The 25,961-nt window shown below is 39.0% G+C and overlaps 1 protein-coding gene across 1 annotated transcript in view; it reads left to right on the plus strand.

The window, feature by feature from the left end:
• Positions 1–15,819, plus strand: part of LOC148021406 (tubulin gamma chain) — a 51,410-nt gene extending 35,591 nt beyond the window's left edge. Inside the window, exons 8-11 of the mRNA XM_087699266.1 lie at positions 14,871–14,915; positions 15,002–15,130; positions 15,273–15,377; positions 15,466–15,819. Of these exons, the coding sequence (XP_087555392.1) occupies positions 14,871–14,915; positions 15,002–15,130; positions 15,273–15,377; positions 15,466–15,522 (336 nt within the window). The 3' untranslated portion in view covers positions 15,523–15,819. The remainder of the gene's footprint in view (positions 1–14,870; positions 14,916–15,001; positions 15,131–15,272; positions 15,378–15,465) is intronic.
• The last annotated feature ends 10,142 nt before the right edge of the window (positions 15,820–25,961 follow it).

Here is a 25,961-nt window from a genome sequence, read left to right on the forward strand (position 1 = left end):
TTGCGCATTGTTGATCAACCATGCTATATGTCCTGAACCTGTAGAAAATTTCCAGCCAACATATACATAACATAAAACTGAAAATTAGTCTAGAACTGTTGCTAGAAACTCATTGAATGCATCCATAACCCATGTTTCTCAACTGTTCTAACTATCAATCATAGTAAAGCATATTTTGTAAACCATGGCTGAAACTGTCAATGACATTTGCTAACATGCTATTGTCCATGGAATGAGTTGTAAACCATTGAAAACCGAGTATCAATTGATCATATACTGATTACTATCTAATCAAAGAATTGATAACAAACTGATTGCAAAAACGGATCAACAACTAATGCAAAAATTGATCCCAAAGGTGACCATAAACGGTTCTTAAATTGATCAAAAATTGAGCTGAAATTGATCAACATTTTTTCTCTAATTGAGGTAAAAACTCATGTCAAATTGATTATAAATTGATGCAAAAGTATAGTTTTGGTATCAGGGTGAAACTCATACTCATTTGCATACATCTCATAGTGACTAGTACATTGACTAGTGACCCCATGGCATACATACTGTTAGCACAATATCTGACATTCACTACATACGAGAGTTGTCCACAACTGGCGAAGTGGAAGGGCTACCTTTCCTTTGAGCATCATGCAAATACTTCGGACCCCTACTCAAAAACAACAGAATAGAAAAGATTATTCATATATACATCTTGGCTATATTGCTATAGGCATTATACCTTTATTCCGTAAAGGTTTAAATGCATCCTGTATGGCAACAGTGCTAGACACCCGCCATCTGAATCTTCATGATATGATTGTAGGAGCAGCAGTATCTCCCCTATCCAATGGTCCTATCTTTTTCGAGTTATGACCAAACTATGTAATCGCCATAGATGATCCCTATTTACCTGAACTGCTCATGTTACACATTAGGACAATGGGTTTGCAGATGAAGGCGTCATCCGCCCATCTAGCAATACAATACAGAATGGTATTTAGATGTATGTCCTTAGCAATCCCAAGAGTAGTAGAAGAAGTGAATTCGTCCCATGATAAAGGTCAAACCATTATCATGAAATCAGACGAGATTACACAAATGTTTTTACCTAATTGTGTAAACTGGTCCGAAATTGAATTGCCTAATGAGTGGCAATTAGACATCACCTCCATTAGAAAGGAGGAATTACTTCCTCCCAAAGTTATAAAAGTACAAAATATAAAAGGAAAAACTTTCTTGCTTACACAGAAACAGATGATGGGCAATTTTCCTCCTCAAGAACAGTCATCTTCATCCTCCTCAAAGGCTTTGGTTCAACCCCAGTTAAGAATTTCACCTTCACAAAGAGCCAATACACTGAAGTTTCACAATCAGCCGTGTTCTCATGATCAAGTCATTCATGGTGTTTGCCAACACTGCAAGAAGCTAATTGAAAGAGCTGCATCTTCTATGCTTAACGTTATTCAAGAGTTAGAATACGAAAGCAACCAGTACAAGGCAGCCCCTACCTGCGTCCTCAAGACAACAACTCCTGGATAACAGAGATACATGCTATGAACTAAACACACCTTGCATTAACAGGTCTCATAGAAAAGATAGACTCTTTACAGCAGATTTCAGATCAATTACTTATCCTATGTCAGCAAATGCGAAAAAATGTGACTGCAAAATCAGCTACAATAGTACCAGCTCATGTTTCTTCATGATTGGTGCTTGCAACAAGTAATGTGACAAATTGGTTCAATTTTTCTAACAAAAGATTACAAAAAGGTTGGACATCACATTTCTCTTCTCTTGCGACTGGAACACTGAATATGCATACTTCTGTAAAAGGCAAAGAAAAAGAAATCATACTCACTGGAAAAGGTATTTCTAGGCCTCCAAATGATCCTACTCCACCAACTTTTCCCGACAAAGATTTATTTTGTTATGAAGACCTAGAAAAGGAACTCTGAGATAATCTTCCAGATGATCTACTTCAAGACATTCAGAATATCTACTGCCCCATGATAGAAGACGTCTAGAACCAAGCTACTGGTTCCTGGCTGCATCAGTCCACACCTCCAGGACTTTTCCAAAAGCCCCTTCAACCAGGTAATACAACTGCTGATTTAGCTGAGTACTTAGAACTTATGTTTCCTGACTGGTCAAAAGGAGATTACAAAAGTGCTTTTGACGAGATCGATGATTTCGATCTTGATCTCATAAAAAGACAAAGAGAAGAAAATAGAGTTTTGGATCAGATGACTTTGTGCATCGACCCAGAAGAAAAAAACAATGATGAGCTCACTTGTCATCTCCACAAACAATTGGATTCAAGGATTCTAGGTGAAAGTATAAAATAGAACTCACCTTATCTTCCTCCCATGAAGCTACTTGTATGGTATTTCCATGACCATTCTTATTTCCAGCAAAATCAAGCATATGCCATAACCTCATTAGATGAGGATGAAGAAAGTATAATTGAAGAAGAGTTTATCCCCATCAATCTTGACAGGACAAAAACATCCCCTACATCAATACTCAAAGCTCACACGAATGCGCATCAACATCATCAGCATGATAAATTCAGTCTGGCTACAACAACTATACCACTCAATGCTACAAATACTGCTTCGACATCAAAGACTTCTTATAGTAGCTTCTATAAGAAAATAGAAGTACCAGAAAAGGTTGGATCCTTTTCCATATGGTCTATTGATGGCAAGACATCAGAAGAGATCAAGTTATTGATCTACATGATGTATGCATATGTCGGCCAGAGGATGATTGAAAAACCACAAACAAATAGGATTGACATCCTCAATGCCATGACTCATGGTTTTGTACGAAGTCTCAAACATTGGCGGGCATCAATTCATCCACAGGTAAAACTAGCCATAGTACAACATCTTGATCCTGTACAGATTTTTCTTTGAATTACTTCTAGGAGAATTAGTGGGAAATAAACTAGATGATGTGTTGAAAGCTAGAGAAGCTTTCTTTAAAACAAAACTTTGTGACCCTAGAATATACAAAGAGTACTAAATATATATGAGAGATCTCATATATGAAGGCCTTGGTGCTCACGACAATTCAATGAAGGAACACTTAGTTTGTTCTTTCCCTAAGCTCATATCATATTACTACAAAAAGAAAATAAAGAATGAGAATAAAGATTTTACAGATATCGTTGGTCAGATTGTCGAGATCATTGAACAAACCATAAAGAAAGTTTGTCAATCACCAAAAGATGACACAGTTAAATAAGAAGTTCCCCTAGTCTGTTTGCAAGCAAGCTTACAAATTTGATGTAGATTTTGGATACGACAAATGCAGTTGTGACAACAACTACAACTATAAATATGGCCATTCCAATTACAAGCATCGACACTCATCCAGGTACCATAGAAATTCAAAATATTATTTCAACAGACAAGACAATAGTAATAGTCACAGGTCATCAAGATATCCCAAGAAGTCATAGAGACACAATAAAGGCAAATCTCAATATAAATCTGACAAATACAAGGATAATACAAAAGAATCAAAAAGAAAAGACCTCAAATGCTTTATATGTGGCAGTCCTTCACATTTAGCAAACAAGTACCCAAAGAAGAGAAAAGAGCAGAACAGTTCTGCTAAGATAAACATGCACTATTATGATACTGACTCATCAGAAGACTTGTCAGGATACTCTGCTAACATTGAAAGTTGTTACTCATATGATAATACAACTGACAGTCTGGAACAATCAACTTTTACATCAACAACTGAGTCATAAGCAGAATCAGAATCATATTTCTCTAATCATTCTTGGCATACAGCAGAGGAATCCTCAGGCTCTACAGAAGAAGACATTGCATCCGATGCTACTAAAGTGACGGATGATGATACTATCAGTCCCACAAATTTTCATCCTGTCAATGCTCATGAAACATACTTTCCAAGAAGAAAAGACAAACTCATGTCATCAGCTTCTACTTCATACTTCAAAAATGACTTTTCAAAGAAAGCAAAAGGAAAACAAGTCAAGATCATTTTGACTGAATCACTGATACATCGGATACTTCTTCGTCCAAGCATAAAAAGCATAAAAATAAGATCACGCAAGAATTCTTTGCCAATCCTCATGATCTACCCAGACCAAGAACTCTTGGTTCAGAAACCAAAAGTCAAGCTAACTTGTTCCTGCTCCACAAGCTGGAGAATATTCATCGGCCCAAAATTGCCTCTCAACTTCTCCAATCTCTTTCTTCAACAACTTTCGATACACAACAAAGAGGTAATGAAATGGTGAATGCTTTTTTTCAAATGCAACAAGAACTCCATACGTTGTGTAAGGTACATACAAGAATCCTTCCAAGCGAGAAAGAAATTGCCCAAGGTACTACAGTAATACTTTGGGAGCTTAATGTTACACCCTCAACCTCTGCAATGTCAACAACGCCTATCAAGCAGATAAGAATATCTAGATACAAAACATTCAAGGTTAATGCACTGGATATAGGCGGATCCATTTCAATGGTATGCCACATGTGTCCAATTAAAAAACATGCCCCAGGTTTCATTATATGTAGATGCTCTGCTTGACATAGGATGCAGCCTGACTATAGCTCCGTTTGAACTCTTCCCAAAGAGTTGCATCAAAGCTACTACTACAATTATAGTGCAGCTATCAAATAACAAAAAAATTACCCTTATACATGTTACCCAGGCCTACTTGCATTTTGGGAAAGGCAAAGTGCCCATTGAAATTCAATTGATGAGGCAAATGAGGTATGACCTCGACATAGGTACGGATATACTACAACACCTTGTACCATATACTTTCTGGTCAAATCGTTTCAGTATCCCATATAAAAGGAAAAAGACAAAACTGCCCTTGTTACCCAAGATTGGTAGAACAGTCTATTCCATAGCTGAAACTACTAATCCTGCCAAGGAAAATGCAAAGGAACAATGGGTAAGAGTGGAAATGAAAAAATATAATGAAGAGATACAGAAAATGCAGGAAAAACTCAAGCAGTTTATGCATTAAGACCCGATGGTCTACGAAGAAAAAATAAACAAGTTTGCTATCTCACTTCCAATCCAGGGAAATACCATTTCAACTAAAGCCGTTCATCCTGGCATGAAAGATGAAGACTTGGTGCTTTGCAATGAAGAGATACAATCTCTTCTAGAAAAAAGCTTAATTGAGCAAACTAATTTCCCATGGCCATCTTTTTCTTACCTCTCTTTTGTTTTGAGTGCTTGTTGATGTAGAAAGCTTGACAAGCCCTAGCCATCCTTTTCTTACCTCTCTTTTGTTTGGAGTGCTTCTTGACGTAGAAAGCTTGACAAGCCTAGGGGGAATTCGTTTGCTCAATTAAGCCTTTTTCTAGAAGAGATTGTATCTCTTCATTGCAAAGCACCAAGTCTTTATCTTTCATGCCAGGATGAACTGCTTTAGTTGATAGCAAACTTGTTTATTTTTTCTTTGTAGATCTGCGTAAACTAATTCCCCCTGGGCTCATCAAGCTAATTAGTTTGTTCAATTAGTTTTCAATTGATGAGGCAAACTAATTCCCCCCAAGCTCATCAATTGAATTTCAATGGGCACTTTGACTTTCCCAAGATGCAAGTAGACCTGGGAAATATGTATAAAGGTAATTTTTTTGTTATTTGATAGCTCCACTATAATTGGAGTAGTAGCTTTGATGCAACTCTTTGGGAAGAGTTCGAACGGGGCTAAAGTCAAGCTCGATCTTGTGTCAAGTAGGACATCTACATATAATGAAACCTGGGGCATGTTTTTTAATTGGACACATACCATTGGAATGGGTCCGCGTATATCCAGTGCATTAACCTTGAATGTTTTGGATCTAGATATTCTTATCTGATTGATAGGCGCTGTTGGCATTGCGGAGGTTGAGAGTGTAGCATTAAGCTCCCGAAGTATTGCTATAGTACCTTGGGCAATTTCTTTCTCGCTTGGAAGGATTCTTGTATGTACCTTACACAACGTATGGAGTTCTTGTTGCATTTGAAAAAAAGCATTCACCATTTCGTTACCTCTTTGTTGTGTATCGAAAGTTGTTGAAGAAAGAGATTGGAGAAGTTGAGAGGCAGTTTTGGGCCGATGAATATTCTTCAGCTTGTGGAGCAGGAACAGGTTAGCTTGACTTTTGGTTTCTGAACCAAGAGTTCTTGGTTTGGGTAGATCATGAGGATTGGCAAAGAATTCTTGCATGATCTTATTTTTATGCTTTTTATGCTTGGACGAAGAAGTATCCGATGTATCAGTGATTCAGTCAAAATGATCTTGACTTGTTTTTCTTTTGCTTTCTTTGAAAAGTCATTTCTGAAGTATGAAGTAGAAGCTGATGACATGAGTTTGTCTTTTCTTCTTGGAAAGTATGTTTTCGTTAGCATTGACAGGATGAAAATTTGTGGGACTGATAGCATCATCATCCGTCACTTTAGTAGCATCGGATGCAATGTCTTCTTCTGTAGAGCCTGAGGATTCCTCTGCTGTATGCCAAGAATTAGAGAAATATGATTCTGATTTTGCTTATGACTCAGTTGTTGATGTAAAAGTTGATTGTTCCAGACTGTCAGTTGTATTATCATATGAGTAACAACTTTCAATGTTAGCAGAGTATCCTGACAAGTCTTCTGATGAGTCAGTATCATAATAGTGCGTGTTTATCTTAGCAGAACTGTTCTGCTCTTTTCCCTTCTTTGGACACTTTTTTGCTAAATGTGAAGGACTGCCACATATAAAGCATTTGAGGTCTTTTCTTTTTGATTCTTTTGTATTATCCTTGTATTTGTCAGATTTATACTGAGATTTGTCTTTCTTGTGTCTCTATGACTTCTTGGGATATCTTGATGACCTGTGACTATTACTATTGTCTTGTCTGTTGAAATAATATTTTGAATTTCTGTGGTACCTGGATGAGTGTCGATGCTTGTAATTGGAATGGCCATATTTGTAGTTGTAGTTGTTGTCACAACTGCATTTGTCGTATCCAAAATCTACATCAAATTCGTAAGCTTGCTTGCAGATAGACTGGGGGAACTTCTTATTTAACTTTGTCATCTTTTGGTGATTGACAGACTTTCTTTATGGGTTTGTTCAATGATCTGAACAATCTGACCAACGATATTTGTAAAATCTTTGTTCTCATCCTTCATTTTCTTTTTGCAGTAATATGATATGAGCTTAGGGAAAGAACAAACTAAGTGTTCCTTCATTGAATTGTCGTGAGCACCAAGGCCTTCATATATGAGATCTCTCATATATATTTAGTACTCTTTGTACATTCTAGGGTCACAAAGTTTTGATTTAAAGAAAGCTTCTCTAGCTTCCAGTACATCGTCTAGTTTATTTCACACTGATTCTCTTAGAAGTAATTCAAAGAAAATTTGTGCAGGATCAGGATGTTGTACTATGGCTAGTTTTACTTGTGGATGAATTGATGTCCGCCAATGTTTGAGACCTCGTACAAAACCATGAGTCATGGCATTGAGGATGTCAATCCTATTTGTTTGTGGTTTCTCAACCATCCTTTGGCCGACATATGCATATATCATGTAGATCAATAGCTTGATCGCTTTTGATGTCTTGCCATCCATATGGAAAAGGATCCAACCTTTTCTGGTACTTCTATTTTCTTATAGAAGCTACTATAAGAAGTCTTTGATGTCGAAGCAGTATTTGTAGCATTGAGTGGTACAGTTGCTGTAGCCAGACTGGATTTATCATGATGATGATGATGATGATGATGATGCTGATACTGATGTGCATTCATGTGAGCTCTGAGTATTGATGTGGGGGATGTTTTTGTCATGTGAGGATTGATGGGGGTAAACTCTTCTTCAATTATACTTTCTCCATCCTCATCTGATGAGGTTATGGCATATGCTTGATTTTGCGCGTACGAGCTCAGAATACAGATCTGTGCAAATCTGCTCCTGGAAATTTGGGACTTTTTCCAGATTTGGTGCTGGGGACACATGTTTCAGTGATTCTTGATCCATAAATTGTAGACATTGAGTGCACGGGTCTCGGAAAATTTGGAGATTTTCAGATGCAAGTGAAATTTTTGCTTGGTTGAGCCACTTTCTTGAAATTTGTGCACATCAGACCCGAGAAATTCGGGGCTTTTCCAGAATTTCATCAAATTGTGCAAGAATTCCTTGGTATATGCATTTTGGTATGTGTGTTGATGCAATCTGAATGGATTATCCTGAAAAATTTTTGGGGCTTTTGATCAAAATTGTCAAATTTGTGCTCGGGAATGGCTTTGGAGCAAAAATTGCAGAGAAATTTTGGGGATTTCACATGTAACTGGTGGCTTAGTCTCTAAATGTGTCAGTAATTGCTCGAGGAGTGCAGCAAAAGACACCTTTTAATTCTGAAAATCTATTTGCAGATCTGAAATTTCTGCAATCCTGGGATTTTCATTATTGGTTGGTACTCTTGTGTACTGTGGTTACTTGTGCCACATTTGGCTTGCCTTTGGTGGCTGGTTAGTCAAATTGGGATTGCGAATTATGTCTGGAAACAGTGACCGCAGTAATGTTTTGCACATTAAGAAGCTTGAGGGTGCACATAATTTTGCAATTTGGCAAAAACAATGTTACAACGTCTTCGTGCAGAAGAAACATGTAAAGCCCATCAAAACAAAGGAAATCAAACCAGTAGACATGGAACAAGATGAGTGGGATGACTTGGACGAGCTTGCTCGCTCTACCATTGAGCTCTCAGTGTTAGACAACTTGCTCTTCAACATTGAGAAGCTGAGTTCAGCATATGCAATTTGGCAAAAAACCAGCTATACAGCATGCCAAACCTACAGAATAGCAATCTGTTAATGTAGATTTGTAGGTTGAACAACCAACAAATTTTGACCATTGGGTCCGTAGGTTGACCAGAGTGCAAAAACAACCAAATAGAATTGTTCGTGGAGTAAACTATGTGGCTGATTATGTCATGTTAACAGATTGTGGTGAACCATCATACTTCCAGGAAGCAATGGATAGACAAGATAGTAAGAAATGGCAAAAAGCAATGCTATCAGAAGTGGAATCTCTCGTGAAGAATGGCACTTGGAATTTGGTACATTTACCAAAAGGACAAAAAGTGTTACCTTGCAAATGGATTTACAAAATGAAAGTTACTTTTAGTTCTTTGCTTCGTATAACGCACACTTGGTTGCTAAAGGGTACAAGCAAGAACATGGAATTGATTTTGATGAAATTTTTTCTCGTGTAGTCAAAATGACTACTTTGTGAACCATCTTGGGCTTGGTTGTATGTGAGGACATGGAATTTATACAGATGGAACTGTCTTTTTACATGTGATCTGCATGAGGAGATCTATATGGAGCAACTTGATGGTTTTGTTTCAAAGGGAAAAGAGCACATGGTATGTAAACTCAACAAGAGTCCGTATGGGTGAGGTAGGCACCATGAGAATGGTATCACAAATTTGATACATTCATGCAATCTTAGGAACTTCATCATTCTCAAGTTGATCACTGCTTATACACCAAGAAGGTAGCAAATGGTAGCCTTATTCTCTTGGTTCTGTATGTGGATGACATGCTAATTGCAGGTAAGGATGTTCATGCCTTGGACTCCCTGAAGCAAAGTCCACACAATAGCTTTGATATGAAAGATCTTGGTGAGCCAAATCACATTCTTGGCATGCGTATACTCAGAGATAAATCAAAGGGTCTTTTTTATTTGTCATAGCAGGAGTATATTACGAAAGTTTTGCAGCGTTTCAATATGGAGGGGGGGAAAGCTTTTAGTGTACCATTGCCTCTATATGTGAAACTTAGTGTAGATGACAACCCTACATTAGATGATGCAAAGGTTGAAATGGCCAAGATACCCTATGCTTCAATTGTTGGTAGCTTGATGTATGCTATGGTTGCTATACGTCTTGACATTGCATTTGCGGTGGGAGTGGTTAGCAAATACATGACATATCTTGGCAAAAGCACTGGGAAGCGGTGAAGGGTATCGTGAGATACCTGAAGGGCACAAAGGATTTGTGTATCTGCTTTGGTAAGTAGAAGTCATTTGTTGTTGGTTTCACGGATGCAGACTATGTTGGCCATCGTGACTGCAGGAAGTCTACTTCAGGATATGTGTTCATGTTCACAAGAGGAGCAGTCTCTTGGATATCTAGGCTGCAAAAGTGTGTTGCATTGCCTTCTACAGAGGTAGAACATGTGGCTGCCACAGAGGTATGTAAAGAGACTTTATGGATTTCACGTGTGGTGAGAGAGCATGGGATTAGCATGGGATTACAGAGGTTCCTATCCTCCACTGTGACAGTCAGAGTGCCATCATGCTAGCACGGAATCCGGTCTTTCACGCAAAGACAAAGCACATACAGGTGAAGTATTACTTTATCAGGGATGCAGTTGATAGCAAAGGCATTGAGCTTGTCAAGGTACATACAGACGATAACCGTGCAAACCTTTTTATGAAGGGTCTTCCAGTTGAGCGGTTTGCTCATTGCCGCCAGATGATGGGGATTGGATAGTATATGTGTCTTTCAGCTTTGTACATACATAGACTTAGCTGATTCTTTCCTCTACCTTCAAGCATGTTGCCTTTAGGTGGGAGGTTGTTGGGAGTAAAGGCTCACTGTGCCTTTTTACCTAGTTCGGGTATGTGGGTGTGAATGCACCTTTCACTTGTTGTACTTCATATATATATTCAAAACCTAGAAGTGGTACACTAGTCTTTTGTACCGAACATCAAGTGTCGTGCTCACTCTCTCACTCTATTGCTCTCAACTCTCTGCACATTCACTTTCAGTTGAGAAAACTGCATATCACAAGCTGAGATTCACAATCTTCTTTGCTGTTCCAAAAAGCCTCCTTGCCGTAGCAACAATCAACAATCAATTCGGGTGAATTGCTCCTTGATTTTTCACCCATGACTTGGACAAATGGAACTTCCAAGTGGTCAAATGTTACCCCAAATTACAAAGAATGGGCTTGCATTTGAATTCCTTGATACTTACAAATTTCAGGTGCTGAATTCAATGTACAATGCCTTTACCAATTGGCACAGGTCCCGAGGTGACTGTCAAACCCTACTTTTTGCAGAAATTTAGGGTTTACAGCAGAGATCTCTTTGTTGTTCACCAAATTTGACTGAAATTTGATCCAAAAGGTTGAGAAATGTTGAGATCTCTTGAGAATGGGTTGGAGAAGGTGAGAGAAAGTTACAATCACCTACTGCTAGACACCTTCAAAATGCTGTCACCTAATCAACAATGTTGTTGCCAGCCCTTGGAAGGTGACTCCTTACTGTCCCTTGCTTTTTGAGGCTCCTAGATGGCTGTCTTTTGGAGCAAATTGCTGTTCTTTGATCAAAAGATGGACGAGCAGCTCTCGTTCTCCCTCTCCCAAGCTGTAAATTGATTGAATGACTGAGACCTAGCCCCAAAAACGTTTTCTTAGTTTGCATGTGCATTTTTGCCAAGTGGCAGCCTTCTAATCCAAAATTTCAGCATTATCTAGCCATTTAATTAATTTCAAAATTAAATAGTCTTGAAGTCATTTGCAACTTGGAGTGGTCACAATTTTTGTTGACCCTTAGACTAGCATTAATTAATTAATCAATGCTAGTCCCTAGTGTCAACACCAACACTTATTGGCCAAATAATTGTCCCAGGGTCAAAATTGACACCAATTGAACCCCAAAGCCCAGCGCGTATAACTTATCACAACTTTTGCCTGTGACACCCATTGTATCCTCGAGGTCCTTGGCTTGTTACCATGAAACAATTGCCACGTGTATCACATGTAATAAACAACCTTGCACATTTGATTAATAACTTAATGAAATGTTATTAGCAAGATTAAAGCATCTTAAAATTTCATGTCCATGTGATAGTGGATGTGGATCCTTGTGCTTTGCTTGATTGGATGTCTTGACTCTTAACACATATACAATAAGTTCATGTAGGTTGGCCTTTGAATGTGTGATTGAAAGTGGCCCAAACAATCACAATTAGTATGATTTCATATTTTTTGCCATTGCTTCCATGGATGCAAAAGTCATTGCATGAGCTGGTGCAGCCTATCTATTTCATGCTTTGGAAAAAACAAGGAAATTGAATGGGCCAAGTGTGGGTATATTGGCAACATGTTACTATGTTAGAACAGTTGGGTGTGCTTCCTTGTTGGGTTAAAATTCACATGACGCCTTTATGGTTTGCTCGTTTATAGGCTTTGTGTGTTCAACATTACCTTTGCACCGATATTGCTAGGTTTTATAGAAAATATTCACAATTTTCCATGAGTGCACTACTTTCTCGGCCTCGTGGTGGAATTTTTCGAATTCCACCTAGCCATTTAAAACTTCCAAGTCTTTTCTTCTCACCCACTTGATTGCATCTTGACAAGAGACTCTTCGCCTAACTACATGGCGTCCTCTAGATTTCAGAAAGAAAGTGAATTCTTTGCAAGCAGATTTTTTGGCTATAGCGAGGTTGCTTGATTGGCTTGACAAGCAACTACAAAGGGCTAAATTCAACATGATGGTGAGATTAGGCTTGAAGACTATCCAAGATGTTGTTATCTTGTGTCGGTTGAGGGTTTATTCTTTCCACCGCATTTGCTAGTGCTTTCGAATTCCAAGAGGTTATAGGTTGCTTTGGTCAGCTTTGGGAGGATTGGCTTTGTAGGCACTCTCCCTTGCTTGCTTCTCTACACTTATCACTGTGGTTGGATTAGTCCTTCGTAAAACCCTAGTATTTTCTGAAGTGGTCAGCTAATTAGATCTACCATAAAATAGTAGAGGATAAGAGATGGATCACCGAGAAAGCTAACAAATTTTGGCTAGTTCGTGATAGTCTAGCTTAGTGGCAAGATTGCTTGCTTCACCTATGGAAGTCTAAGCTTCCCTATCAAGGGAAAGTTTTTCTTTGGAGGCTTCTCATTGGGGGTTTACCCGCTTGCAATGTGTTGCGGGCCCAGAAGATATCCAGTGGCAAATGTATATTTTGTACTTGTGGTGAGGTCCTAGTTCATCTTTTCATTTCTTGCGCAATTGCCAGACAGGTTTGGGACTTCATTTCTAGAGTGTGGACCTCACTAATAGGTTAGAGAATGCTTGTCCGTACTTGGGATGTGGGCAAGATGCCTTCTATGGCCAGGTTGCAGTCTCATCATCCTTTCCTCTTTCACTTCATGTGATGGACTGATCTTTGGCACATTTGGCAGACTCGAAATGCTTTTATTTTCGATTCAGCCTTGGGCATCTGTGGCCATGTGGGACATGTGCGAGGCTGGCTTTTATGACAGACTTCTTCTATGATTTCAGCTGGCCTTATAATTGGAGAGGTGGCCGCTTCATGCATGGATATTGTTTGCTCCACTCCTGATGTGCCCTCTTGATGATCCTCTTCCGTTCGTGTGGATTGTTGCTTGATAGTCTTTTAGAGAGTTTGTGTTCCTATGGTTTGTTGTTCTGATAGCCTCTTGGCTTCATGTGAGTTGTTGCTATTCAGCTTGGTTGGCCTGAAGGCCTGATGCATATATTTCCATACATTAATTTACACTCTTTTATGAAAAGAAGTAGAGATGAATATATGGGCTAATGTATACTAAATACAGCAGTATAGATGCGAATATTCTATCTGCTATAGAGTGAATACGACAGTAAACTAACTGTATACTCCAAATTCTAATGCAATAAACTCTTTTGCCATGTTTTTGGGATGACAAATTTTTGGATGATAAGAAACACCTTTAATTTGTAAGAAACGTTTCTTACAAGTTTCATATTTTTAGGAATGAGTTTCCATGCAACTATGCCATTCACCCTCTTTTATCTTCATCCAGGTCCAAGGACAGGGACAGCTGCATTTTGGCTCTCCTTACCTGCCCAGTCCTGTAGAAACAGTTGCATTTTGGCCTTTACAGAAGCACATTTTTGACCTCTACAGGAGCACACTTAGCCTTACTCTGGAACTGCCTTGTATGTGTGTTTCTGCAATACCTTCACTCATGTCCCCAACCCTGTCTCCACCCCCTGTTTTCTAACAAATGCATCTTGTGCGGACTGGTGGTTCTGCATGCTGACCGACCCCCTTGGTGTATATTTGAACATGGTCAGCACAACATTCGGTGCCCTTGACACTTCCAACACCTTAGGGCTTGAAATCCTTCACAGATGGATTGAAAGGATTGACATGCATAGTGAAATGTCTTGTGGTGACCTAATTTCTGGAGTATTGCTCAGATTGATGCTTCATTAAAAAACAGGAGCTTCTCATCATGATTATTTGATGGAGATTTTCAAGTACGCAATATCTGATGATTGATAGTGGCCCCGAGGGTCTATAACCCAGTCAACTTTTTTTGCTACATCATGGAGCATGATTATCTGTGTTCCAGTTTGTGTGTTTGTTATTTCCCATGCTAAATGACAACTTTCTAAAATATTAATTAACGCTTTCTTCAAGTATGCCATGTCAGCTTATTGATGGTGGCCTTTGGGGTCAGTAACCCACTCAACTCATCTACACACATCATAGAGCAATGGTCAGGTGCAGCTTGTCTGTGTTCTGGCCTTGTGTTTGCAATTTCCGTTCTAGTTGATTAATTTTTTGTAAATTTTGCCATGCTAAGTGATGCTTCTTTTGTATGTCGGTGATACTAGCCTACTTAGTGATTAATTATATTCATGGCATAAAAAATTGGTTTAAACGATCACTTTAAAGCTATGGTTGTCACTGTACCAAACTGCTGCATACCGAACCTGGAATGCGAGTTTGATTCTCCAGTTAACTGTACTTGGATCCAGGTACCTGGGGGTAGAAAATTAACAAGGCTCCCTACTGATACTTTTTTGTTGGTTTGGTCTTTCAGGTTGCTCTATCAAGGAAGTCGCCATATGTCCAAACAGCTCATAGAGTGAGCAACTACTCTTTCTTTATGTTTCTCTCGAATGTTTTCCCAAGAATTGCGATACAAATTTGACATTCTACTTTGATTTGCAGGTTAGTGGTCTTATGTTAGCTAGCCATACAAGTATTCGCCATCTGTTCAGCAAATGCATCAATCAGTATGAAAAATTGAGGAAGAAGCAAGCCTTTCTTGATAACTATCGGAAGTTCCCCATGTTTGCAGTGAGTTGCTTTATACCTTGGGTTATACAGTTTTGTGTCTCACTAGTTCCTATATTTTCTTGGCTGTTGGTTGTGTTTAAAATCTTTCTGATGTTCCACTTTTGGTAAGTTTTACGTTGATTTGTGATAATGGTAATTGTAGGATAATGACTTGACTGAGTTTGATGAATCGCGAGAAATCGTACAAAGTTTAGTGGATGAGTACAAAGCCTGTGAGTCTGCAGACTACATAAAGTGGGGGATGGAGGTATGGTTTAGCACATGGATTTTCTGCCAGGTGTCTTCTACAGTGTATGCAGTGTACTTATGAGATGTTCTTGTTTCAACATACACAGGACCGAAGCAAATCTTTATCTGGAGATGGGACCATGGAGTTGAGTGTGGCTTCATAGACAAGCTATGACTTGTTTTCTGTATTGTTTCAAGCAGGTGTGGCATTTTATGCTGGAATAGCTTGTACGAAAAGATCACTTGGAGAACATTGAATCTATGGTGAAAGGGTATCCATTTTCATTAATGAGGAAACGTTTTCTCTCCCTTTATTAAATTCTTCACTCTAGTTGTATACAAACTAGGCCCATGAAGTTTGCAAGGATTGATGTAAATATGGTGGCTACAATCTCTGTGGTTTACTTGTAGCACTTGCTTGGGGGCTTGTGAAATTTGAACTCTCAAAAATTGACATGTAATTTGTTGAATGTTGGGTGAAAACAAGTCTCAAGATCCAAGCATCATTGAGGCATTTAGTACCAATACAAGCACTACAAATACACACAGCATGTCTTACATTATGAATACGTTTAGAAACAAAAGATGACTTAGTTGTGCACAATCAGATACTACGTAGCACGCTGAGTGGTCATTATATGTTCCTACATGCTGAATGTAAAGAAAGGGTAATGCACTAACAGGCCTTTTGTCTCCTTATAAGCTTGTTAGTACTGATCAATCCACTCAAGTCAGCAAGAAGCTTGTTAACAGCCAAACGAGGAAGGGCCAATAATAAATTGGTAATAACCTACATCTTTCATGAAATCTTTGCATCTAATGTCCAATAATTTTCTTTCCCACTCGAAATTGGGAACTGAGGGGGTTAATATATTGCTGAGATCTTTTAAAGGATTGCAACATGCACTTTTTAAGTGTTCTTTCAATAGAGTGTGTAGATATGAATGAAAGTAGCTTCTATTTTCAAAAATGTGCTTCTCTTGCAAGATCTTTTGGGATTTTGTGAAGAGAAGATGACGTCCAACTATATTTTCACAACCATGAATAGGTTAAAAGTCTAGTGAGATTACCATTAGGCATTTCTACCTTGAGCTCTCTAGAGTTTATAAACATCAAAGTGCTTATGGCTCATACAGTTTTTGTTCAGGTTTTTTGGTTGGGGCTTTGTTGAGGTTGGATATCTATAAGCAGGTTGTCAACGCTTTCTCCTTTAGGTGCCCTCACATGCCCCATATTAGAGTTTTGGCACTTGTTGATACCTTTATGAGTCCTACATTTCATGTTAGTAGATTGCTTCTTGGTGCTCAATGCTGTTTCTCCCTTCTCCCACTTCCTCTCAGTCCTTGCACTTGTCTTGATTGTTTTCATGATGACAAAGAGCTGAAGGTGGTGTTGTCATCCTCTACATTGCCTTAAACGCTCTCTGTTTTCCTATTACTTGTGAAGGCTCGAAACTGTTTTAGTTGTGCATGCTTGTCGCTTGAGGTTGCTTTGGTTGTGGAGGCGTCCAAATAATTCTTGATAATTAAGGCTTTTGTATGTTTTGACTTCTCAGGAGGCCCATGTTCTAATTTCTTTTCATAGCTTTGGGGGTGTGACTATCCTTCCTCGCTTTGAGTGCATTGTTGGTAGAAGATGAGCCTTTGATCAATATGTCTTTTTCTCTTAGCTTTTTGAGTTCCCTAGTCTTTAACTTTTCCAAGAGTACTCTCATAGTCAATTAGTTCCATGATTTTCGTAGTTAGTCTCAACCTTGATCTTGTTTAGATAATGAAGGAGCTAGTCAATTAGGGGACCTAACTTTGTCTGACAAGAGAAGTGCCATTGACATAAAGGCAATCTACCATGTTATTGATGAGGGGGGAGAAAATCAACATCCAAGTGTGGAATTTGTTCTACTTGGAAGGTATGCCCAATGTCTTGTAAAGTAGAGTTTGATTGGGTTCTAATCCGACTCTTGGGTTGCTATTCAAATGCAAAGTGGAAAGTTACCCAACTACTTGGGTCCACCCAATCGATAGGATGGGGTTGCTAAGGCAACTATCCATGGGCTTTTCACTCAACTCATTTGAGCAATGTCTTATAAACATTTTATGCGATTGTATGTGAATGATATACAATGAAACTCCATTTGAAAATTCCTTGCCTATGGTTCTTTCACCATCCATTTCCTCAATGTGAGAAAATTTCCCATTTCTTGTAAGAATTCAAGATTCAAACCCACTCACAAAGTCCCTTTTGAGGCTCCTTATTTCCACTAATATTTTACTGTTGACCTAACCAAAACAATTGGTTAGGATGTGTGTGGTTGTCACCGTATCCTAGATATAGAGGTGTTTATTTGATCATGACTCCCTCCAAGCTCCTATTGGTCAATATTGAAGTACTTAGATATAGTGGGCATATGTTGTATCACACACACACACACACACACACACACACACACACACACACACACACACACACGTATGCAAGTACACACATGTATATATACGTGTGCATGTATAATCTGCTTCCACTAGATTGTAATCTTGAGAGACATTAGGAAGCATGGGAGGTCACAATAATCATTTTGTTGAGGTAGCCCTCTCATTCGAGGCTAAACATTAAGGAACCAAATTAAAGCCCATACCTTTCAATGGGGTCAACCACAAACAACCATAACAAAAAAGAAGCAAATCTCATTATTAATTTATTCAATGACAAAATAAAACTATGGAAGGCAAAGTCATTGTTTATTTTAAATCTATAATAAAGATTGCTTAGAAACCAACTAAATCTGTTATGCTCATGGTACTAGACTCACATTTTGTGTGAACTTACTAAGAATGGATATTTCTTTGCAATAAAACATAATATCTTAATTATAACTTTTGATATATCTAATTGTTTTTGGGTTTGTTATGAGGCTTGTCACGATCTATATGTTTGCACCTTTTTCGTGCTCCTATCCATATAGTGACACCTTTTTTGTCACTTTAATTGGATTGGTAGTTTTTGAATTTGTTATTTTTATTTTTATTTTCTTTTGACCTTGAATTTAGCTTCCTTTATGTACTCTATGCCTTTTTTTAAAATTCCCTTTGAATTGAGCTTTCTTAAAATCACTCTTTCTTTAATGGAGTTTCTTAGCTACTCTTTCTACTCAAGTTCCAACAAATGGCTCATTGATAGCTCCTCGAAATCTTGTTTTTGTGTGGGCCCTTGCAATCCTAAGAGTTTTCTTAAGTTCTATTGATTTTATTGTTTTGGAACTTATAATCAAATTTGAGCCTACATTAGTAGTTGAAAACATTAATTGATTATCAACTACTATAGTAATATATTTGCAAATGGATATTTATTGGTTTTGTTGGCAAGTGTGCATATGATATCCTTCCCCTTGGAAAAATTGAGATGTCGTCATCTAGAATGAGATTGGGGATACTTTATTAAAGTAGATTAATTTGATGTTGCATCATCTCTTTCTAGATAGTCCTTTCATTGGATTACATGTTCATGGATGCCATGACTTATAGGGCTCATGGAGCTCTTTGGGAAAGAGTCATAACTTCATCATTCAAAAGATGTTTAGGGTTCGGTACATGAGGCTTTAACAAGCTTATTTGGAATACATAATAGAGTTTACCTTATATGGAGTACATAATGGATTTTAACATAGCTATGGAGCTTCAATTGATAGGCTTGTTTGCTTAAGAATTTGACTAAGCAAGTTCACAGTATGTAGATTAAGATTTCTAAACCTACCCAAGAATAGAGAAGTTTTATCAGGCTTTGCTCGAAGAAAGATCACATCTCCTTTCTCAAATGATGCCATCATAAATTTTCCCCTATCCTAAGTAGGATCTTGTTCACTCTTTCATATCTTGAAGCATTTGTTTGGAAGCTTCTATCCTCGAGGTATGGTTAAAAGTTGACGGTGTCGACTATCTCATGGGCTATGTGTTGATACCCTTAGATCCATGATTCGAGCTCCCTAGGCTTTTAAATTGTCATTAAATGCAATTGTTGCCCCTAGTGTCCTTGGCACTAAGTGACATTGCCTAAGATACTAGGGTTAGGGTTTCTTTTTATTATAAATAAAAAATAAAAGGACTCTTTGTGCATTACTAGTACATTTCACAACCGCTTCGTCTCGTCTTTGTTAAGGCGATAGCAACAGGCCCTTTAATCCTCAGGCTCTTCTTATAATTGAGAACAAGATTCATCATTGCCACAACACGGCAGTATCTTGCCATTTGTCAATCGGCAGAAGTGACGCCGGCGTATCGTATTACTATTGACATCCCACTGCCATGTCATGTCCTTGTCTTATCACCCGACACCTTGACCTTTAAGTTTTATGTTTCAATAAGAAAAAGGTTTAATATCTCTTATAATTCCAAAAAGGCTACTCAATTCGTCTATAGTTGTGACAATTGACATCATCTAGGTAAACACTTCGAAAAGCTCTTCGAATTTCTCTTCAATTTCTTGATAGAATTTAGTGATTTTCATTATTCAAGCTTTGATTTCACCTAAATTTCTTTGGAAAATTTGGGGCTTTTATGAAATTCGTGAAATTTCATCAAAATCGAGGTCCAATTCAACTTTGAGGTGTGGGATTCGAGATCAATTGGGTGATAACATCTCTTCTATTGGTGGTTCATCATTATTCAAGCAATTATTTTCTCTCTCTCTCTCTTCACTTAGAAATTATTATTTTCTTGTTGGTTTTCACTCATGGCTAGCAATAATAATGATTTGTTGGGTATGCTTAGCATTGACAACAAGGTCAATGGCACCAATAATCCAATGTGGGTTTTCATAATGCAACATATTCTTGTTGTGAAGAATTTATGGCATATTGTCAATGGTACTGAGCAAAGGCAGCCTTCTCCAACATTGCCACCACCTCCTGCCTCCACATCAAGGGGTGGCTCTCACGGTGCCGAATCATCTTCCTCTTCCATATTGCCTCCCACTTAAGAGTAGATTCAATGGGATGGCTATGATGCCCAAGCGTATACCCTAATTGCCTATCTTATCTCACCAACATCAAATATCTTATTGAACAATTATTAAATATTGGTGAAGTTTTTCAGATAATCAGCTTGTTTCCATCACTCTTAAATGGAATATTGAAAATCATAGCAAGGTTTTGCTACCACTTTGCGGTTGGTAACTATGGGGGCAACCAAGTTAACTACATTTTCCACCACGATGTCTCTCTCTTATTGTAGAAAGAACAAAGCCATCTCAATCGTAGTGCTATCATGGCAATCAAACAATTCTTTTCTACCCATAATTGTGAAAAAGGTAAAAATCGAGTGAAGAACAAGCATCGTGGCAAAAAACTAGCAAATATCCATGTCGGCCATTCATGTTCTTTATTAAATAATTCCTCCAAGACATCTTTCCATGTTGGTCCATTATCTTTCAACCTTTCCGATGGTACATCCAACAAACCAAAGAGGTGCAATTACTTTCAAAAGATGTGGAATGACATTACAAAATGTCGTAAGCACATTAAATTAGAGAAGAAAAAAGAATCTAGTCTTATCGTCACCAACAAGACGGTTAATCTCACCAAGCACATGGAATAGACTTTCTTTATCGAGTGCCAGTATAAACCTTCTATACACCATGCTTGTTGTTTTATCATCACTGATGCGGCTTCTACTTGGTATTTTGATAGTGGTGCTTCTAAGCACATCACTTCTTATCGAGATTTATTCTCATCCATTTCTCATGTACCTAAGAGGAGGCATAGCCATGTGTCCAAAAAATGTCTCTTATGTAGTAATCGAAGGCATTAGTATATTGTTCAAGTTAGTACTATTTTTGGCACTTTCATAACGTTACATGATGTCGTCTATGTGCTCGGGCATTAAGAAGAACCTTCTTTCCATCTCAACCATTGCTACTATGGGCATTCATGTTCTCTTTGATGGCCATTGGTGTGCAATTTATGATGATCAAGTACCTTCTTCCATTGTATTGATTGCACTCTCACATAAAGACTTTCTTGTCTTAATACTTATGATCAATGGCATGCTGAGATCTCTCTTGATCATTCTCCTTTAGTGAGCGATCTTTTTATGGCCCATGTTCCTTTAGTGCCATATATTTCAGATATATTGATTGCTATTGCATATATTGACAAGTTGCTTATTGTTGGGATCAATGCTATCCAAATTGTAGCATTATAAAATCATTTCCAATGACCACCTGTTGTCATTTATGTTGGTGTTCTTCTATAGAGAGCTCTCTCGCTCAACCCCCAAGACCTACGGACCGCATATTGGCCAAGCGAGCGGCCGTGGCTATCTCTCACATAGCTGACGCGCTCTCCCTACCTTGGGGTGTAGTGACCTTACCTTGGTGCTTGATCGATTACCCTCCTCTTTCTTGCACTCAGGTAGCTCCACGATCCTTGAAGCAAGCTCAAGCAAACTTAATCCCTCTCCTTGTCAAGGTCCATCCTCCAAGAGAGGAGAAGAGAAGAGAAGAGAAGAGAAGAGAAGAGAAGAGAAGAGAAGAGAAGAGAAGAGAAGAGAAGAAGAGAGGAGAAGAAGGTGGTTGGTGGCACTTTGTTGGCATGATTGGTTGGTGATAAGGTTGTTGAAGTTGGTGATAGGGCTGGTTTTTGTTGGGAGTTGCAGTTATGGGTTGGCATAGGTGTTGATGTTCTGGGGATTCTGCGGGCGATGATTCTTTGGTGGGTTTGCAGGATGATAAAGGATAAGAATTCAGACTTGAGTGTTGATGAAGAGCTGATACTTTCGATGGAGTCTTCAATAACTACAATTGAAAACCTCTCATATGTGATCTCTTCCTGGGGATAGTGCTAGTCTTCTTATTGTGCACACGACGTAGCTTGATTAGTTTGGGAGACAGGTCGAAGAACTCTAGGTGAGCCGAGAGTAATGTCTTGCACCTGAGGACCCAAACTGTGTATAGATTGTGGTGCAGATATTATGTGAGTGCACATGCATACTTAGATATTACATAGTTAAAAGACAGCTGGTCTAGTTCCTCGTAACAATGTGTGGATGAAGCAAGGTATTGGGAGTAAAGGCGTCCACCTAGCCGCCCGTGTATTACTACATTGACAGTACCGGCCACTACACATTGCGAGCTCCTGTCACTCCCCGGCTTCTCGAGCACCTACCCGGCCCCTTTGGGCACCCTCAAGGCATTCTAACAAAGTTATTCATTCATCTTCTTCAAGGTTTCATGCTGGTTACAAGTCTATAGGTCTGAGAAGAAGAAGGGGGCAACACCATTGTATATTGCTGGCTCCATATCTTGACATAGGCCTTTGTGGGCCACCTTAGGCTTGTTGTGTGCCTTCTTTGGCACCCCCTTGAGCTTCCTACCACCCTGACCATCACAAAAACATGAGCAGCAACTCCATACAGTCAGCATGAATTTGCACCATTTTATGGTAGCCCCTGGACAGCTCATCCCAGTCATTGGCAGCCTCATTTGGGCATTATACACTTGGTTTATGCTTGGCATTTGATTCCAAGCCTTGGCATTGAGCATTGATGTGATTTACTTTAGGTTTGGGACTATTATACATAGTTTATAGGCAGCCCACAATAGTGCTACATTAGCATTTTATGTTCGGACCACTTTGGCATTGACATTGGTTGCCTGGTTTGTCCCGAATGCTCCCCGAATTCTAGGGAAATGTATGCCTATGATGTGAGATGCTTTTGGGACTGAATTTTCTCAGTCATTGACTATTTAACATAGTCCACAGGTAGCCCAAAATAGGGCAGCCCCCTGTCATTACATTTATGCTTATGCTATGTGGTAATTTAATGCCCGATTATGCCAGGTTGATGCCTATATATATGGGAAAGTATGCCTATGGTTTGTCAATGTTTTTGAACTTGGATTGAGCTATTGTTTGCTCAATTTTGGAAATTTATTTGTTGTTGGAATATTCAGGGCTGAAGCTAATTTGCTTATGTTTGGATATGCCTATTGGATTTGGGCGATGTCTTGGTTGTATACATTGATGTAGTGACTCTCGGGAATCAACATAGAGCTTGCATTTGCTCTCGGATCATTGGTTGAGCTTGAGCTTGCAATAGCATTTGGATCTCCATCTTTGATGTACTTATGGCATGTACTTGGCTTATGTTTGAGACCGGTCTTGACATGCTTGGCCTATGCCACTACTACATGCTAATTACATTGTTTGGAGTTGGATTCTTCTAGAGCCTTGCCTTGGCTTGACATTTGATCATATGGAGATTATCTTGGTGATTCATTGGCTTGCCCAAGTTACACTTTGGATGTATGTGATGTCTATGGATACTATGTATGGATGCTACAGAGCCTATATGCTCGGGATGTCTCATTGATACTTGATCTTGGACACTTGTCCTTGGTGCACTCTTACATGCTTTGTTCAAGCTTTCTTGCTTGACATTTACAACCTTTGTGCCAGTGGGAGCATCTTGATATGCCTGATAGACATAGATTAGGTGGGTTATGCTACTTGAGCATTCAGACACTTGGGACTGGGATCTTCACTTGGATGTTGCATGATTGATATGCTGTGGTCCTCACAAATGTACTTGGATTGATTTGGGCTTTGCACTCCCTGAGCATACACCTATTTGTGTCAGGTCTTGCCAGTGTTGTGTACACTTTGCCCTATTACATAGGGGGTGTGCCAGCTTAGTCAGGATTCATTTTACATGCTTGGATGTTTGCTCGGTGTCCGTATGACTGTCACTTGCTGATTTATGTCCACTTGATATTGGTTATGCTTTGATAGTCATTGGTTGACTTGGTGCATTCATTTTGCCTACAGTTTGCTCTCATTGTTTCTGGCTGTAATTTATTATAGCAAGAATGTATGTATGGACTAACGTGGAATTTTCATGCTGAATCATCACAATTTTATGTATTTTTGATGGTACTTGGTGGGCAGCATCATTAGCTATTAGCTTGTGGTCATTTTGCCTTGGTTTTGGTGATATTTTTACTGTTTAGAGTAGAAAATAGCAAGCAATTTTGTAGTGTCTGCACTGTTTTGGACTGTAGTATGGCTTCTTCTTCCATTGATAGCGCTATCTTCAACATCACTAAGCTTGATGGTATGAATTATGCCTATTGGAAGAGCCAAGTTTGGCAGGTATTAGTGTGGAAATTGTAGATAAAACCACTAAGGTTGCATGAAGAGCAACGTGAAACTATGATTGATGACGAATGGATGGAGCTTGATGAGTTATGCAAGTCCACCCTCATCTTGTCTCTCACTGAACATGTACATTATGATGTGGTTGAGGAAGCATAGAGTGTTTGGCAGCTTTGGGATAAGTGCAGGTACATGATGTATTCCACACTGCCTTATGTGCTCCTGCTACTACTTTGAACTTGCTTGATGTAGAGAGTGCTCTTTTGCAAGAAGAGATCAATTGAAAGAACTTGGATGCCTCTCGTGTATCGCATGCTTTGACTGTTAGAGGTAGAGATGGTAATGGAAAGAATGATCATGGGAATGGCTGTGGCGGCAGAGACTCGCAGAAGTCTAGGTCTAAGTCACGTGGTAAGTCACGCAGCAAGTCTCATAGGAGAAATGCTAATGTGACATGTCATTATTGCGGCAAGAAGGATAATATACCCCACAATGTCATGAGTTGCGCAATGAGAAGCACAAAGAGAAGGGAAAAGACAAAGCACAAGAAAAGTCCTTTGATCTCACAGCGTGGTACCTGCGAAATCCAGTGTGAAAATCGAGGAAATAAATGTCATGCAGATTGATGATTCCGATGGGGAGTACATACTAGCAGCTAGTTCCTATGACATTACATTGTTGACTGAGGTTCACTCTATGTATGCGCAGTGTTGCTTTTGGATTATGGTGCTTCATTTCATGTTACACCAGCCGTGAGTGGTTTCACTCCTACCACACTATCTCTGGTTCAGTTTGCTTGGGTGATGACAGGTCACTTTCTATTGTTGGCATTGGGAATGTAAGGCTGTAGTTCTCTACTGGCAGTACTTTTCTGTTACAGGATGTACGTCATGTACCTGCACTTACACGCAGTCTTATGTCTGCAGGGCAGCTTGATGATGTTGGGTTTCATGTCTGTTTTGGGGATTCTACCTGGAAGATCACATGTGGCAGACTTGTGCTTGCCAGAGGTGCCAAGGCTGGCAATATCTATCCTCTTATAGTTGATGGATCCTTTGTTGATCATATTTTGTCACTGGGTTCCATCCCACATGTATCTCTTTGGCATGCCCATTTGGGCCATATGTCCTTGAAGGAAATGAAAATGATTTTTGGTTTGTAGTACTTACTGCCCCTTGACGATGCATTTTTTAATTCATGTGAGCATTGTCTTTATGGTAGACAGACTAGGAATACATATAAGAAGTCTAGTAAGACACGCATGAGTGAGCCCCTGGCATTGGTACATTCGGATGTCTGTGGGCCCATGCCCTGTCAGTCTATAGGTGGTGCAAAGTATTTTGTGACGTTTATTGACAATTTTTCGAGTAAAGTATGGGCTTATCCCATTAAGCTTAAGTTAGATGTCTTGGTTGTGTTTCAGAGATGGCTTGCATTGGTTGAAAACCAGATTGGGCATAG

This window comes from Lygodium microphyllum, chromosome 18 (genome assembly GCF_053477565.2).
Source record: "Lygodium microphyllum isolate KBCC chromosome 18, Lygodium_microphyllum_v1.1.10, whole genome shotgun sequence".
Classification (NCBI taxonomy): Eukaryota; Viridiplantae; Streptophyta; class Polypodiopsida; order Schizaeales; family Lygodiaceae; genus Lygodium; species Lygodium microphyllum.